The following is a 15,996-nucleotide window of genomic DNA, read 5'->3' on the forward strand; positions in this document are numbered from 1 at the left end:
CCCTCTCTTTCGTGAAGAGGCCACCGTGACCTACAAGGCTCTGTGACTGCCCATTACGTCTCCGACTCTTATCTCCTAGCTTTCTCCCCGTCGGGCATTGAGCTCCAGCCACAGGGCCTCCCTGTCGGTCCTTGAAGGCGGCAGGCTCTCTCCTGACTCAGGGATTTGCATTTGTGCTTCCCTCTCCCTGGAATGCCCTCCCTACAGCGTCCCCCTGACTGGTTCTCTTCCTTCCGTCCCATCTTCATTCACAGATCTTCCCTGGCTACCCTATCGAAACTGTCCACCTCACCACCCTCCTGGCCACAAACACACACATACACACTTTGTATTCCCCTTCCTTTCTAATTTTTATTCAACCACTTATCTCCCTAAAATATTCTTTCCTATTTTACTGATTTTTCTTATTATTGTCTGTCTCCGTCAGAAGACTCTAGTTCCATGAGGACAGATATGTGGTCTGTTTTATCCATTGCTTTATCTATTGCTCCTACAAGCGTACCTGGCACACAGTTGGGACTCAGAAGATGTTTGTTGAATGACTGAATGACTTATGCAGGAGCTAGCCAGACTCCTCTAAGAGGGTTTCAGGGAGTGGCCCCAGGGCCTAGAAAATTAGGTCTCACCCCGTCAGAAAGGCGAGTTGCTCTCTTGAGACTGGGAATCACTTGTTTTGCTGTGAACGCATCCATAGGTCTAACCTGAGAAGGCTGGGGAAGGAGCTTTGTGGGAAAGGGTTCCTTTGATAGGCAATCTTGGAAGGAAAAAGACTTTGAGCATCTCCACCTCAAGAAATAAAAATAGAAAGCAGAAATCTATCCGAACTTCCTTCTGCCATGCTGAATGGTAACGCCTGCCATGCATCACAGTCGTAACTAATTTTCTCTGAATGACCCTCTTCCCTGCTAGTCTAGTGGGGACCATGTCTCCTTGGTTAACCACTGTATCCTGGTGCCTCAGTAAATATTGAATGCATGACTCAGAAAGTGTGAATGCGTGCCTATGATTCCACCAACTTTTAAAGTACTTCCCAGAGTTTGTTCACATGTGGGGACGTAGGCCTGCACCACTGATAACAGCATGGTCCTTCCCTCATGAAGCTTGCTGACAGGAAGTCATCAGCCAAGTAAATAACAGGGCGATGCCTGCGACAAAAGAGAAAGGCAAGTGTGCTGTGGGATTTACAGCCAGGGAACTTAATCTGGGCTCGGGGGGGCTGGGAGTGAAAGGTTTCATAAGGAAGTGATTGTCCCCAAAGGAGAGGGAGGGGGAGGGGGAGAGAGAGTGTGTGTGTGTGTGTATGTACGGGTTGGGGGGGGGGGTCACCATATGTAAAGGGCCCAAGGCTACTGCAAAGAAGTCCTATATGACTGGAGAGTAGGAACAAGATCAGACAACATGCCGCAGAGGTAGGCAGAGCACAGACGGCAGGAGCGTTAGCAACCGTGGAAATCATTTTGGACTTTTCCCGTGAACTTCCTATAGTTCTTAGGATAATTTTAACTTTTCATTTTGAGATATTTTTAGACTTACAGAGGAGTTGCAAAAATAGTACAGGCACAACCCATATACCCTTCACCCACCCTTCACCTTATAATAATCATAGTATAATTATTAAAACTGATACATTAGCATTGATACAATCCTAGTAACTAACCTACAGTGTTTATTTGGGTTTCACTAATGACCGCTATCCATTCCGGGGTCCAATCCAGAATTCCACACTCAATTTGGTTGTCGTGTCTTCTTACTCTCCTCCAATCTCACACAAACTGAATCATTTGAAACGTAAGCAGCAGAAAGGATGGTATTTTACCCTTTAGCAGGTCCTAAAAATAAGGATGACGAACAGTTATCCCACCAAAGAAAATTAATAACGATTCTCTAATATTGTCTAATACTAGTCCAGATTCATTCGTGGTCCTCAAGATGATGTTTATAGCTAATTTGTCCACCAAGTTTCATACATTGCATTTCGTCATTATTTCTCTTTAGTCAGCTTTATTCTAGAACTGAACTGTCCAGTATGGTAGCCACTAGCCCCTGTGGCTACTGAAAATTAAAATTAATTAAAATTAAAAATCCAGTTCCTCAAGCACACGGGTCACATTTCAAGTGCCTAGCAGCCGCCTCTGGCCAGTAGTGACTGTATCAGGACAGCACAGATCAAGAACGTTTCTGTCCTCACAGAAAGCTCTGTTGGACAGCGCTGTTCTAGAGCTTTTCCCTCTTATTTTTTTTTCTATGACCCTGACTTTTCCTGAGATGAGGACAACTGTGGCTTAGAGCAGAGTTTCTCAACCTCAGTGCTGCTGACTTTGTTATGTGTGGGGGATGGGGTGGGAGAGGCTATGCTGTGCGTTGTTGTGAGGGGCATGGGGGAGACTACCCCGTGAGTTGTAGGAAGTTGGGCAGCATCCCTAGATGCCTCTAGCAGCTCCCCAGTGGTGACAACCAAAATTGTCTCTAGACATTTCCATATGTCCCTTAGGGGGAAAATCACTCCTGGTCGAGAACCGCTGGTTTAGCGTGCTCTGTTTTGTTCTGTTTTAATTCAAGGACTGAGGAAACCAAAAGAGATGGACGTAATTCGTTCTGTATTGATAGTATAATGCTTAGTATGCATTCAATGAAATTTGGTGAATGAGTGGCTGGATGTTGAAACGTTAGGATTTTAGATGTTAGAGAAAGATGCATTCTAACAGGAAAATGCACTGGCCCCTTCTGTCCTCCTCTGTCTTCATGTCTTGCTAAGTTCGATCAGAAAAATAGAGTTCAGGGGCCAGGATATGCCTGTGTTTTTCCCGTTTAATATAAAACGTGTTGAGGCCCTATCATACGCAAAATAATACTCATTATTCTTCATATCAGAGATCCTAATCCAAGGTGGGAAATAGACTCAGTACAGTAGACTTTTCAAAGTTTCAAATGTGAGAGCTCAGACATGAATCATTAAGCACTTACTAAGTTCTTCACAAATAATTTGTCAACCCTAGAGGAGTGTCATATGTTAATTTAGAGTTTGATAATAGCGTGTGTACATATGTACTTACTGTTGGCCCTCATCGCTCACGAATTCCGTATTTGCAAATTTGCCTACTCCCTAAAATTTACTTGTGACTCCAAAATCAGTGCTCACGGTGTTCGCACAGGCATTCACAGGTATGTGCAAAGCACCAAAAAATTTATCGCCCGAAATGTGAGTTGCCCGGTGCACTTGCTCTCAGCTGAAATTGAACAAGGCAGCTCTGCCTCCTTGTTTCAGCTCTCATGCTGTAAACAAGTCCTTTTCACAGTTTATTTAGTGCCATGTGTTTTTACATTTTTGCATTTTGGGGTGGTTTCAGCTGTTTAAAATGGCCCCCAAGCATAGTGCTGAAATGCTGTCCAGTGTTCCTAAGCACAGGAAGGCTGTGATGCGCCTTAAGGAGAAAATCAGCTTCCTTCATGAATGATAAATGTCGGCTCATCTTAGACCCTAGGCTTGAGGGAGGAGCGCGTAGGAGGCTTAACTGAACTGCCATTTTCTTTCTTAAGCCGGGTGGTGGGCACCCAAGTATTGGCTGCATTAATTTCTATACTTATTGTTTGTCAATATGTTTTATTAACAATATCTCCAAAAGCAATGCATGTTCATTTTAGCAAATTAAAAAGTGCAAAGAGCAAAACTCCTTTCTTTCCCCCACCCTCTAGAAGTATTCAGTGATGGCTTTTTGGTGGGCACTTTTTTGGACCGTGTGTGGTTATTTTTAAAAACAAGATACAGATCACATAATACACACCTATACCTGCACGGCCACTGCCCACACTCTTCCCTGTATTTCATAGACCCCCGGGCATCTCACTGTTGAGTGCGCCGCGCTTATCTAACCAGTTGCTTCTTAATGGATACTTAGATCGCCCCCCCCATCGATTATAAATGTGCTGTAATGAACGCTTTTCTCTATTGCCACACGTGCCAGTTAGCGTTTCTGTCTAATGCTGCAGAATTAAGATGACTGCCTCCTGTTTAAGAATTGAACTGTATCACGGAAATGTCCTAAAAGGCAGCCTCTCCTGTCAGCCCTGTGGGTGAGCGCCCACCACGCTGCACCTCACCAGCTCTGGATCTCTTAAATGTGTGACAGTCTGAGTCAAAGCCAAGTTTTCACTCATTTTATATGCATGTCTTTGTTACTGAGTGTTTTTTACAGCTTTACTGGCTGTGTTTCCTCTTCCTATGTATTCCCAGCCTTTGTGCGTGTTTTTATTTCTTTCCTCACCGATTTATTCAAGAACTCTTTGGGGTGCTACTTCCTAACAGTCTACGTAACGTGCGTTATCATTTCCAAAGCATGTTTCATATGTGTGATATCACGGAATCCAGTTCTGAGTTGTTTTCGTGGCTTCAGGACCGTTAGCCCGAAGAGATTCGGGCTTATAAGAGTCTTCCTGCCAGTAAGGGGTTGAGGCTGGACTCCCACCAAATCCCCAGACCCTGAATCTCATATTCTTTTGACCACACGTCAGTTTAAAAGGCCCATCTTCCAAATCCCAGAGTGTTTCGGGAGGGTTCTATTTCCCGACATCTGTTACACGAAAGCAAAGCTCAGAACGGCCATGACTCGAGGCCTCCCGTGTCTGCCGGAGCTTCCCCAGCACGGCTTCAGCGTCCTGAAAACAGCGAGCGGAGTCTTGCCCTTGGGAGGGAATTGGAGGTGGGGACAGGCAAGGGTGGGTTTCCAGCGTCAGGCGATCAGTGCTCATCCTTCCGTGTGTCCCGCAGAATTTGTGAAGCGGCTCCGGTACTGCGAATACCTGGGCAAGTATTTCTGTGACTGCTGCCACTCGTACGCGGAGTCGTGCATCCCGGCCCGCATCCTCAGGCTGTGGGACTTCAGGAGGTACTACGTCAGCAATTTCTCCAAACGGCTGCTGGATAGCATATGGTACCAGCCCATCTTCAACTTGCTGCACGTGGGCCACGGCCTGTATACGAAGGCCAAGGAGCTGGACAGAGTGAGGGTGAGCAACTGCCTTTCCGGGGAAGGGAGTCCAGTGGCTGAAAGGGTCCTGTGGCAGCAGATGGACATCTCCCCCAGCTCAGGGCCTCCAGACAGACCCTCAAAGTGGCGGATTTACCATCCAGCGGATGGAACTTACGCTTCAGAGACCCTCGTCTGCTTGGGTTCTTTCCGTGGTCCCAAACCAAATTTCACATTTATGCGTAGTTTTCATTTATGCCTAGCTTTTGAATTTTATTCTCTTTTGAATAAAAATTGTATGTGTTTAAGGTGTACAACATGACGATTTGCTATACGTATACGTGGTGAAATGATTGCTAGTCAAGCTAATGAACGTATCCATCCCCCCACACAGTTACCTGTTGGGTGTGTGTGGTAAGAACACCTGAAATTTACTCTCAGCAGATTTCCAGTATTTAATATAGTCTCGTGAACTGTAGTCATCATGCTATCCATAAGGTCTCTAGACTTTTCCTACGTAACTGAAACTCTGTACCCTGGACCAGCATCCCCCCATTTCCCTCACTTCTTCCTCCCTAGGAACCACCCTTCTAGTCTCTGCTTTTATGTACCTGACTTCTTTAGATTCCACATATAAGTGAGATCATGCAGTTTTCGTCTTTCTGTGTCTGGTTTATCTCACTTAGCATAATGTCCTCCAGGTTCATCCATGGTGTCTCAAATCACAGGACCTCCTCCTTTTGTATATAGTTTGGTGTTTTTCTTAAAGAAGGCCCCCAGCATTGTATAAGCTTCAGGTTCCCCGAGACCTGGGTCCCTCCTGGACCCTCCGTAGATCTCTGGACTCAGTAATGAACCCCTGCTATAAAGACTGTGTATTTCAAAAGCTTATTTTCTAGAGTTGTAGCATTTCAAGGTTAGAAATAACATTTAATTTTGACTTGTACCTTTCCAGTGTTTTTTTTTTTAACATCTTTAGTGGAGTAGAATTGCTTTACAATGGTGTGTTAGTTTCTGCTGTATCACAAAGTGAATCAGCTACACGTGTACATATACCTCCAGTGTTATTTCATCACATTTACTTTACCCCCTGTTTGGTTCCTCACATCAGGAAATCCAGGAGCAGCTATTTCACATCAGGAAGCTGTTGAAGACCTGCAGGTTTGCTGAAAGGTGCTACTGCTGGCTGGGCGGGCGGGCGGGCCTGCGAATGGGAGGTCTGATAACCCCACGCACTTGCTGATCCTTTGTGCCTCCAGGCCCAGCTCCTCCAGTACATAGCAGTCACCTTGTGACTCTCCTTGGGGATGCGGACCCCCTCTTGAGTGTTGCTAAGCCTTCTAACTCACTAGCAGGGAATTTAACATGTTAAGAAGAATGGACCAGTATAAGGATGAAACAGCTCTAGCCAGTGGGCTATTATTATTATTATCATTATTTTAAATTGCGATAAAATACACATAACATAGAATTTACCATCCTAACCCTTTGTAAGTGTCCAGTTAAGGGGTTAAGTTCACATTGCTGGCCAACCATCACCACAGAACTCTTTTCATCTTGTAAAACGGAAGCTCTGTACCCATTCAACACCATCTCCCCAGCCTCCATTCCCCCAGCCCATGGGAACCACCCTTCTCTTTTCTGCCTCTATGATTTTGACTATTCCAAGTACCTCATATGAGTGGAATCGAACAGTATTTGTCATTTTGTGACTGGTTTATTTCACGTAGTATCATGTCTTTAAGCTTCACCCCACGCTGTGGCCTGTGTCAGGATGTCCTTCCTTTGTAAGGCTGAATGACACTGCACTGTATGGACCCATCCACCCTTCTTGGGTTGCTTTCTTTTGCTTATTGTGACTAGTGTTGCTATGCTGATAGAGAGGCATGTCAACTTTTATTGGCTGTGTAATAGTCTGTACTATGATGTGGTATTAAGTATTGTCCTATTACTGAACACCTCATACATTTTAAATATCTTTTGTTATTAAAAAAAAAAGCACTAAGCTTTAGCTGAATCTCTGACCACGTCCATAGGTATAGCCTGAGGATGAACTTCTGAAGGCTATGTCCATAAAGGCACAGGCATGAATTTAGCAGAGATTTTTGCAGTACGCGGGCCTCTCACTGTTGTGGCCTCTCCCGTTGCGGAGCACAGGCTCCGGACACGCAGGCTCAGCGGCCATGGCTCACGGGCCCAGCTGCTCCGCGGCATGTGGGATCTTCCCGGACCGGGGCACGAACCCATGTCCCCTGCATCGGCAGGCGGACTCTCAACCACTGCGCCACCAGGGAAGCACTGGATGCCTGAATCTTAATCTCAGTGCCGGACCAGTGGTTTGGGAGTCATAGTAACTCTCCTGAGGCATCACTCAGTGATACTGATGGACTTGAAATTTAGTGGAAATGAATCAAGTGGTAATTTTTATCTCAGTACACGTTTTCAGGACTGGAAAAACAAATTTTCAGTTTTCTTTTGCTCAACGTGCACATGGGCAGGCTGCCAGACACTTTTCTTGTTCAGCTTTTTGAAATTCGGTGTTTATGGAATTTTAACTTCCTGGCTTCCAAGCAGATTGGCAAAATGTAAAGTGGAGAGTAAAGTTAACTTGTTCCTGGGGCTATTTTTTTAAAAGTTGAATTCAAACTATTCAGTGTGAGTGCCAGGAAAAAGCACCCCCCTGTTTCTGCCCTTGCCTGTGTCAGGTGGGTTTGATCTCCCCTTGGTTTCCTTTCCGGCAGCACATTAAAGGAGTTTGAACAGGTGCCAGGACACTTGACTGATAAGCTTAACCTGTTCTCCCTGGAGGACCTGGTCCGGGTCAAGAAAGGGCTGCTGGCGCCCTTGCTCAAGGACATTCTGAAAGTTTCCCTCGCGCACGTGGCCAGCTGTGAGGTGAGGTTTGTCTGCCCTGGTGGGTGCATCCCTGAACTGTCCCTTCTGTGGCCAGGCCTGGGCAGGTTGTTCTGCACTTGCCTCGTTTAACCCTCACAAACTCTGAGGAAAGTACCAGCAACACTATTTGCGGATGAGAAAAAATGAGCTTCGGAGCTGTTAAGTACCAGACCAAGAGCATCTTACTGGGATGCAAGCCTGGGCCAAGCGCCTTGTCGTCTGGGCGCCCAGTGCTGTGTGGGGCCTCCCTTGACTCCCATCTGCCCTGACGTGCCAAATGCAGCTGTGTAGACTCAGGATCCAGTGGATCAGGACCTCTGTGTCTTCAGAGCCTGACAAGTTGCAGGGGAGCTATCAGAAACAAAATGAGATCCTTTAAGGACACCTATTTAAAATCATGATCTTTCTCTGGTGCCTCAAACTGCCCTGATGTGCAATTTCTCCAGACAAAACAAATGCACATTTATTGTTCTGATTCTTCCATTGTGGCAGGATGTAGCATCCCGTTCCTTCTAGAGGCTAGAATCATAGACATTTCAACATTGGTGTTTACAGAACTCTGTATGTCATTAGAACTCTTGTATAGTGAGAGCAGTTTACAGTCTTGGCTTATAGAATACCAAACTGAAATCTTTACATCATCTGCCGTAGACAAGCTTTTTAATTGTTACGTATATCCACGACATTCAGTGGCCTTGTGCAAATATGATATGTTGCTTAGGCATATCTTTTGTCCTATGCAGAATGTTTCATTTGACTTCTATGAAAATTGCAATTCACGAATTTATATAAACGTTTTAAATGCAGAAACTTGTTACTTCCACAGTCAATCTGGGGGATGCTAGAATAAAAGATTTCAATACCTGGGGGAAAAACTGGTGTTTATAAAGTTCTGTGAAAGTGGTAACTCAGCTTCTGCATCAGGAGAAACATTACCAACGAGGACTCTCACTTTTTGACTCCTATTCTTACAGCTGTGTCAAGGAAAGGGTTTCATTTGTGAATTTTGCCGGAGTACAGCTGTCATCTTCCCATTTCAGACTGCAACGTGTAGAAGATGTTCAGGTATCATAATGCGATAATACCTTAAGCTTTATAGTGGCTTAATAACTTAAGCGCAACGTTAAGTTTGATGACTTAAGCACAAAATTAACCTTAGCTTAAAAACAGCTTAATAACTAAAGCACTGTGTTATTTCTTTAAAGTATAATAATGCTGGTGTGTGCTTCTATGTTGAATTGGAGCCAATAAAGGTTTGGGTGCACAGTGGGGAGAATTTGAGTGGGGCAGAACTAAAGGATGATGTCTTATGGAACAGGGTTTGGCGAGAGGAGGTGGTCCCTGTTTGGCCTGTCCCCCAATTCTTCTACATCAGGGCAAGTTACAGCTGCCCCTGTTTTTTTTTTTTTTTTTTTTTTTTGCGGTACGCGGGCCTCTCACTGCTTTGGCCTCTCCCGTTGCGGAGCACAGGCTCCGGACGCGCAGGCTCAGCAGCCATGGCTCACGGGCCCAGCCGCTCCGCGGCATGTGGGATCTTCCCGAACCGGGGCACGAACCCACGTCCCCTGCCTCGGCAGGTGGACTCTCAACCACTGCGCCACCAGGGAAGCCCCAGCTGCCCCCCTGTTTTGTAATTGAATCACAGCCAATCCCAAGTTCACTAGGGCACTTCTCAGGTTCAACACCTGCGAGAGTATGAAGGCAGCAGGGTTGGGCAGAGGGAGAAGTTGAACTGTGGTGGGGTTGCCATGAAGACTCAGTGCATCTCAGGAGAGCTGGGATGGTTTTGCGGCATTTTGCCAAACTGGAGACAAGAGAGCCAGCCAGGCCTTTAAACATCATATTGACCAGTCACTAGATGCGGGCTGGGGCCAGCGAGGGGGCATGACCTTGATCAAGCCATTTCCCGAGAAGGGATGCTTCCTCCTGAGCCATCAGCCATTGGTGTGGTGATGCACTCTTAGCACCCTGGGGGGCGGTCTTTGGACAGATCTGGGAGGCGCTGCAGCCTCCACGACATCAAGCTCTCTGAGCCTCATGTTCTACTGGCCCTCATGACCTACTGGGGACTTTACAGTCCCTCTGAGTTTCAACCTGCCTGACTTCTCTTTGGAAGACTCTGGTTTCTGGGTTCAGATCCCCTCTCTCCCTGGGATGGGATGAGCGTCTGTACATATTTGAGAAAACCAGCTACCTGTCAGCTGACGGCTGTCCTCCTTGCTTGCAGCGTGCAGGGCTTGCTTTCACAAGCAGTGCTTCCAGGCCTCCGAGTGCCCCCGGTGTGCGAGGATCGCAGCGAGGAGAAGACTTTTGGAAAGTTTGCCCTCTGTGGCGACGTCAAGCCCTTGACTGTCGTGAGAAAGACTGTGAAACACTTGTTATGATCACGTCTCCTATTGATAAGATTGTTTTATTATTATAATTTTTTTTTTTTTTTTTTTTTTTTTTGCGGTTCTCTCACCGCCGTGGCTTCTCCCGTTGCGGAGCACAGGCTCCGGACGCGCAGGCTCAGCGGCCATGGCTCACGGGCCCAGCCGCTCCGCGGCACGTGGGATCTTCCCGGACCGGGGCACGAACCCGCGTCCCCTGCATCGGCACGCGGACTCTCAACCACTGCGCCACCAGGGAAGCCCAAGATTGTTTTATTATTGACTGTTGTCTATTAAGAAAAAAGATGGCCAATATTCTCTTCATTATATATATTTAATATTTTACAAGAATGCAGATCCTTTGTTATTAAGCCTAGGGTTGTTACTGGTGATTTTGTTTACAGATGTTCAATGTTTTTGCTGCTACTGTTTTTTTAAGGTTTTTTTCTTTTGATACTTCTTAAATTGTATTTGAATAGTTGTATTTAGCTAATGGTGGAGCCTATTTTTTATGAATTGTAACTGACAAGGCAAATGACTCAGTTCCTCTTCCCGTGAAGCTTGTTTTGTGAAAGGGATTGGTACTTCCAAGGAACAAAAAGGCAACCAAAACTCTGTTTGCTCAGGCATTTTTTTCCAACTTAAATTCCATTTTGTAATTGTATCAGTCTTACAGATTTACTTATTCCGGGGTTTGTACAGAGGGTACGTATTACTTTTGCAGTTACATCTGTGTCAAAATGAGTTTATGCTTAGCGGTGTACGCAGGTGCCGTTTGAAGTAGTTGCCTCTAGATGGCGCTCTTTCAGGTGGCACAAATCAAACCTTTATTTGTCAACTCTGTTCCACAAAGTCAAGGGACGCATGGGTGGGTAGAACTTTGAGGGTTTTGTCTCATAGACATAAAATTGACCATAAGATATTTGAAGACTTAAATACGCTGTGGGGAAATGCTGTTAATGAACACAATGTGATTATAGTAATAACTTTAAAATCATAGACATTCCATTAACAAGGTTAAGTGAATCACTAAACCTTCATAAATTTCTTTTTCCTAATATTTCTTATATTTACATGCTTTTCTTCCACCTCCTATATACTTTCTCCTGCTTGAGAAAGGGCCCTGGGGCTGGGTCCCTTCTCGGCACATCTTTAGTCTGGAACGTGGTGTCATGTCCCCAGGATTCTCACACCCTAAGTAAACCTACTCAGAATGAACTTGTCAAACAGCACAGGCAAGCAATAAAGTGGGACAGGTCGTTCCCTCAGCTCATCCAGTGGGGTGTGTGTGTGTGTGTGTGTGTGTGTGTGTGTTTCATTCAGTGGGATGATATTGAGTACTTGCAAGAAATGAGTGTCTACTATAAATCTGGCGTCTTCTCATCCTATCAATTGTTTTCCCGTCCCAGATGCTTCTGCTGGAGCTGGGCCCCCATTCATTATTTAAGCTAGGTCTCTTTTATTTTATTTTTTTTTAATTAAAAAAAAATCTCAGTGTGTTTTAATTAATTAATTAATTTGGCTGTGCTGGGTCTTAGTTGCAGCACGCGGGATCTTTGTTGCCACGTGTGGGGTCTTTAGTTGTGGCATGCGGGCTCTTAGTTGTGGCATGCATGCGGGATCTAGTTCCCCGACCAGGCATCAAACCCGGCCCCCCCTGCATTGGGAGCGGGGAGTCTTAACCCCTGGGTACCGGGGAAGTCCAAGCTAGGTCTCTTTTAAATAGAAATTCAGGCACATAGGATAAGATAAATGAGATGAAATTTAAGACACTGTTTCATTTTTACCCATAGCTTATATTCTGTCTTAGGAATCTAGGATCCGAGGGGCATGTTGATATTCCTTATAACAGTCCTACGAGGTTCACGTCAATATCTCCATTTTACAGGGAGGGGCACTGAGGCTTAGAGAAGAGAAGTAACTTACCTAGGTTCCCACAAGTTATGCATGCTGCCTGCCTCCAAAGACCATGTTCCAACTCCCACTTCTTCCGTGGCATCTTTCTTAGATTATACAAAAAAACCCACTTTAACTTCTAAGTGCTGGTCAAACCTCAGCTGGTGGCATTGGCTGAGTGTTCTCTCACATTCTTCCCTTGCGTTGATTTGAGGGAGTTGCTGTGGCTTATGCATTGTTTGAAGGGCTTTGTGTTCAGGCTGCCAGGTCTGTAAGGCACTGGTGAGTGTGTGTGTGTGTGCGTGTGCGTGTGTGTATGGGTGTGAGACACATTTTTGATGTTGAGGAAGAGTGCACAGGAGCTACCAGGAAGTGATGCTTTTGGTTTTTTTATTTTGAGGAAGAATGAGGCCATTTAAATCACCAGTCTACAGGTTTGACTGGGCTGTGGTTCCTCCCTGCCCTGGTAACAGAGGCTCCTTCCCAGTAAGGTACCTGTTGGAACAGAGAAGTGTCCTCAGCACCCCCCCCCGGAGGGAAGTAATTAGTTGTGACATATTTTGCTCTTTAATGGGATTTACTCCTTGCCTGGTTTTCCCATGGCTGCTGGAAGGTAGACAAAGACCTAGCATTTCTCATCAGGCCATCGCCCACCGTGAGGCACTGAGGTTCAGTCCCAGGATCTCAGGGATCAATCTTCTGCCTTTATACTCTTTACTTGGAAAATCCCAATAACATGTCTTTACAGTCGTGATTCTCAGCTGCACGTAGGGAGTTATACCAGGGGACATGGGGCAAGGAGGCTGAGCCATCCCAAAGTCGTCCTGGTGTGATGACTTGGGTAAGAATCTTTGGCCAGAACTATGGACCGAATCCCAGATCTGCCACTTCCTACCTGTGTGACTCTGACCACGCTACTTAAATTATCAGTACCTGAGCTTCCGTTTGAAAACTGGGGGATAATAACGATATGTAGTGGATATGAGGATTTGACATGAAAATGCAGCATCCAGCAGAGGCAAGGAGCATGGAGGCAGGAACGCAGCAAGATGAAGGCCAGGAGGGGCCCTGGGAGGAGAGATGCCTGGAGGTGCAGGCAGGAGCCTGACAAAATGCAGAGAGAAGCACAGGATTTGCCTCAACTCTGGGGTTAATCTCTCAGATCCTTAGTCCTGTCGGCCAGGAGAGCTGGCCCTACGTGTGGGAGGAAGCGGAGAAGCGTGTTTTCTCAGTTTTAGGCTGAGGTTTTCCAGTTGTGTTTGCAGTCTGCCATCTGTGACATCACTCATGAAAGCACTATTTTAGTTTCTGGTGAAGTGAAAAAGAGAACTCTGATTCCTCTTTCCAAACCAGTTGGGGGATTATTTAAAGATAGAGATCCTTATAAGGAAGCACCTTATAAAGGATGTTGATGGTGAGACACTGAGATTCTCTCCCACGTCCCCCTTCGGAAATGACCTTGAGAAGTCTTGTGACGGAGGCTTCGTGTATGTGATATCTGCTTGGCGTGAAACCAGCTGAGCCGTGGCGGCAGGGACTGAGGTTCCCAACTCCTCGATCACATGTCTACACTGTTCCTTTCAGCGAGAAGAGGAAGGCGGCTGCAGGGAGGCCGCCAGGATGCATTAGGTCCAGTCTTGGCGTCCAGAGCCATGAGCCCGCAAAGCAGCCTTCCGCCCACAGAGCCCTCCTGCCACACCTAGGCAGAGGCTCATTTGGGAAGTGTCCCCTTCTGCCACCGCCCTATCCCCACTCTGTTGTTCTTGCCCTCGGTCCCGTTCACTTGAAACAAATTTCAACATTGAAAACAAATTAACGATGCTATTCCATAGGCCATCTGTTGGGGGGGTGCTTTTCCAGGCACATAAAGGTACCTTTGGGAAGGGACTAGAGCCCAGACTCTAGTTACCAGGATCTGAACTCCTTCCCCTGAAGTCTTCTCATTATGGACGCCACAAGTGGCAGATAAGAGCACCGTGCCTTCCCACTGAAGGGGGAGGCCTCTGGGGACAGCTTCTCTATTAATATTGAACAGAAGATGGCTTATTAGTAGCTGGTGGGCAATCTTTATTACATCAAGTTAATGGACAGTGGCTCCCGTGAACCATGAGTCTATTAAAAAAAACAGGAAGAAAGATGTGTCTCCAGCTTGTAGCATGTCCATCAGTATTGCTCTTCTCTTCCTGGGCACATGGTCCTAGCCCCATGCATCTGGCTCAGCCCGTGTAGCAAAAGAGGGACCGGTGAAATTCAAGTGGAGGTGATGACCATGACTTCCGGTCTGGCCTTGAAACATCCTCTTTCCTTCCACTCTCTCGTTTCTCTCTGCCCCAAGACCCCTCTCTGATGTTCAGCCTGAGAGGAGAGACCTAATCTGGAGGTGTTTGTTTTTATAAATGTGGATTGGTGGTAGCAGTAGGGGACCCAGGGTGTGGGTAACTGTAAGGGTGAACAGGCAGGTGTGTAGGGGGAGGATGGCTATGGACCCCGGCCTTCCCTTAGTTTAGTCCAGTTCCTTCAACGAGGTCCTCTTATGCTCCAACTAGACCTCCGTGTCCTGAGGGCCTCAGCCTCACATCAACACAAGCCAAACTCACCTACGTATGACTGTCCCCTCAGCCTTCCCAGCTACACTAACTTATGCTAACAGGTTATTGTGTTCTCCCAGTTTTGTACCAACTTCAGAGCTGGGGGCAGGTAAGAACTTCAAACGATAAATCTTTTGCCCCCAGCTTTGTCTGTGTTAACAGCACCAGAGCCTGGGATGTCTGGAAAAAGGGAGAAAATGAATATTTACTGTGCATCTGTTATGTGGTAGAGACTGAGGTTTTCTATCTTAAAAATAAATGGCCGGAGAAATTCTCTCTGGGGCAATGACATTGATTCTGAGCCTTAAATAACAAAGAGCAGAAGGACATGCAAAGATCCGTGGCCTGAGCATTCTTTGGCAGGAAAAATGGCAAAGGCTGAAGACCCAAAGTGCCGAGAAGCCTGCTGTGTCCAAAAACCAGAAGATCAAGGCTAGAGCAACCCAGGCAGCAATCAGAGAGCAGGCAGGAGCTGGATCACGTGAGGCTGCCGAGGCCATGGGGAGGAGTCTGGATTTCGTTCTGTGTGAAGCAGAAGCCCTTTGGACGATTGCGTGAAGGGGAGTAGCATGGTCTGCTCTACATTTAAAAGTGATCATCGTGGTCTTCCCTGGTGGCGCAGTGGTTGAGAGTCCGCCTGCCGATGCAGGGGACGCGGGTTCGTGCCCCGGTCCGGGAAGATCCTACGTGCCGCGGAGCGGCTGGGCCCGTGAGCCATGGCCGCTGAGCCTGCGCGTCCGGAGCCTGTGCTCCGCAACGGGAGAGGCCACAAAGGTGAGAGGCCCGCGTACCGCATAAAAAAAAAAAAAAAAAAAAAGTGATCATCGATGTTACGTGGCAGCCTGGATGGGAGGGGAGTCTGGGGGAGAATGGGTACATGTACATGTATGGCTGAGTCCCTTCGCTTTGCTTCTGAAACTATCACAGCATTGTTAATCGGCTATACTCCAGTATAAAATAAAAAGTTAAATAAATAAATAAAGTGATCACCCCGGAGAAGGGCATGTTTAGGGGAAGAAGCGGTGGCTGGCTGGTCAGCTGGAGGCAACCCAGGTCCAGGCAAGAGATAATGGTGCCGCAGACTGCAATGGCAGCAGTGGAGTCGAGAGAAGTTGATGGTCTGTTGTCCAGGCGTCAATGTTGTGATAAAGACCCCGAAATATACTTAGGCTCCATTGTGAGAAGAAAGCAGTAACAAAATTACATCTTTGGCCATGACCGCAGCTAGGCACCCACTCAGCACTTGGGGAGATCGGTTGAGACTGATCATCTCCCCTCTCCCTC

At 46.6% G+C, this 15,996-nt stretch overlaps 1 protein-coding gene across 3 annotated transcripts in view; it reads left to right on the top strand.

Moving 5' to 3' along the window:
* Nucleotides 1-15,001, top strand: part of RUBCNL (rubicon like autophagy enhancer) — a 31,330-nt gene extending 16,329 nt beyond the window's left edge. The window contains exons 10-14 of one of the 3 annotated variants that reach the window (XM_033843679.2): nt 4,766-5,004; nt 6,076-6,125; nt 7,706-7,859; nt 8,834-8,924; nt 10,087-15,001. In XM_033843679.2, coding sequence (XP_033699570.1) covers nt 4,766-5,004; nt 6,076-6,125; nt 7,706-7,859; nt 8,834-8,924; nt 10,087-10,208 — 656 coding nt within the window. In that variant the 3' untranslated portion in view covers nt 10,209-15,001. Of the gene's footprint in view, nt 1-4,765; nt 5,005-6,075; nt 6,138-7,705; nt 7,860-8,833; nt 8,925-10,086 lie in introns of all 3 variants that reach the window. The other 2 variants (XM_033843678.2, XM_033843680.2) reach the window with 2 other exon arrangements.
* The last annotated feature ends 995 nt before the right edge of the window (nt 15,002-15,996 follow it).

This window comes from Tursiops truncatus, chromosome 18 (genome assembly GCF_011762595.2).
Source record: "Tursiops truncatus isolate mTurTru1 chromosome 18, mTurTru1.mat.Y, whole genome shotgun sequence".
NCBI lineage: Eukaryota > Metazoa > Chordata > Mammalia > Artiodactyla > Delphinidae > Tursiops > Tursiops truncatus.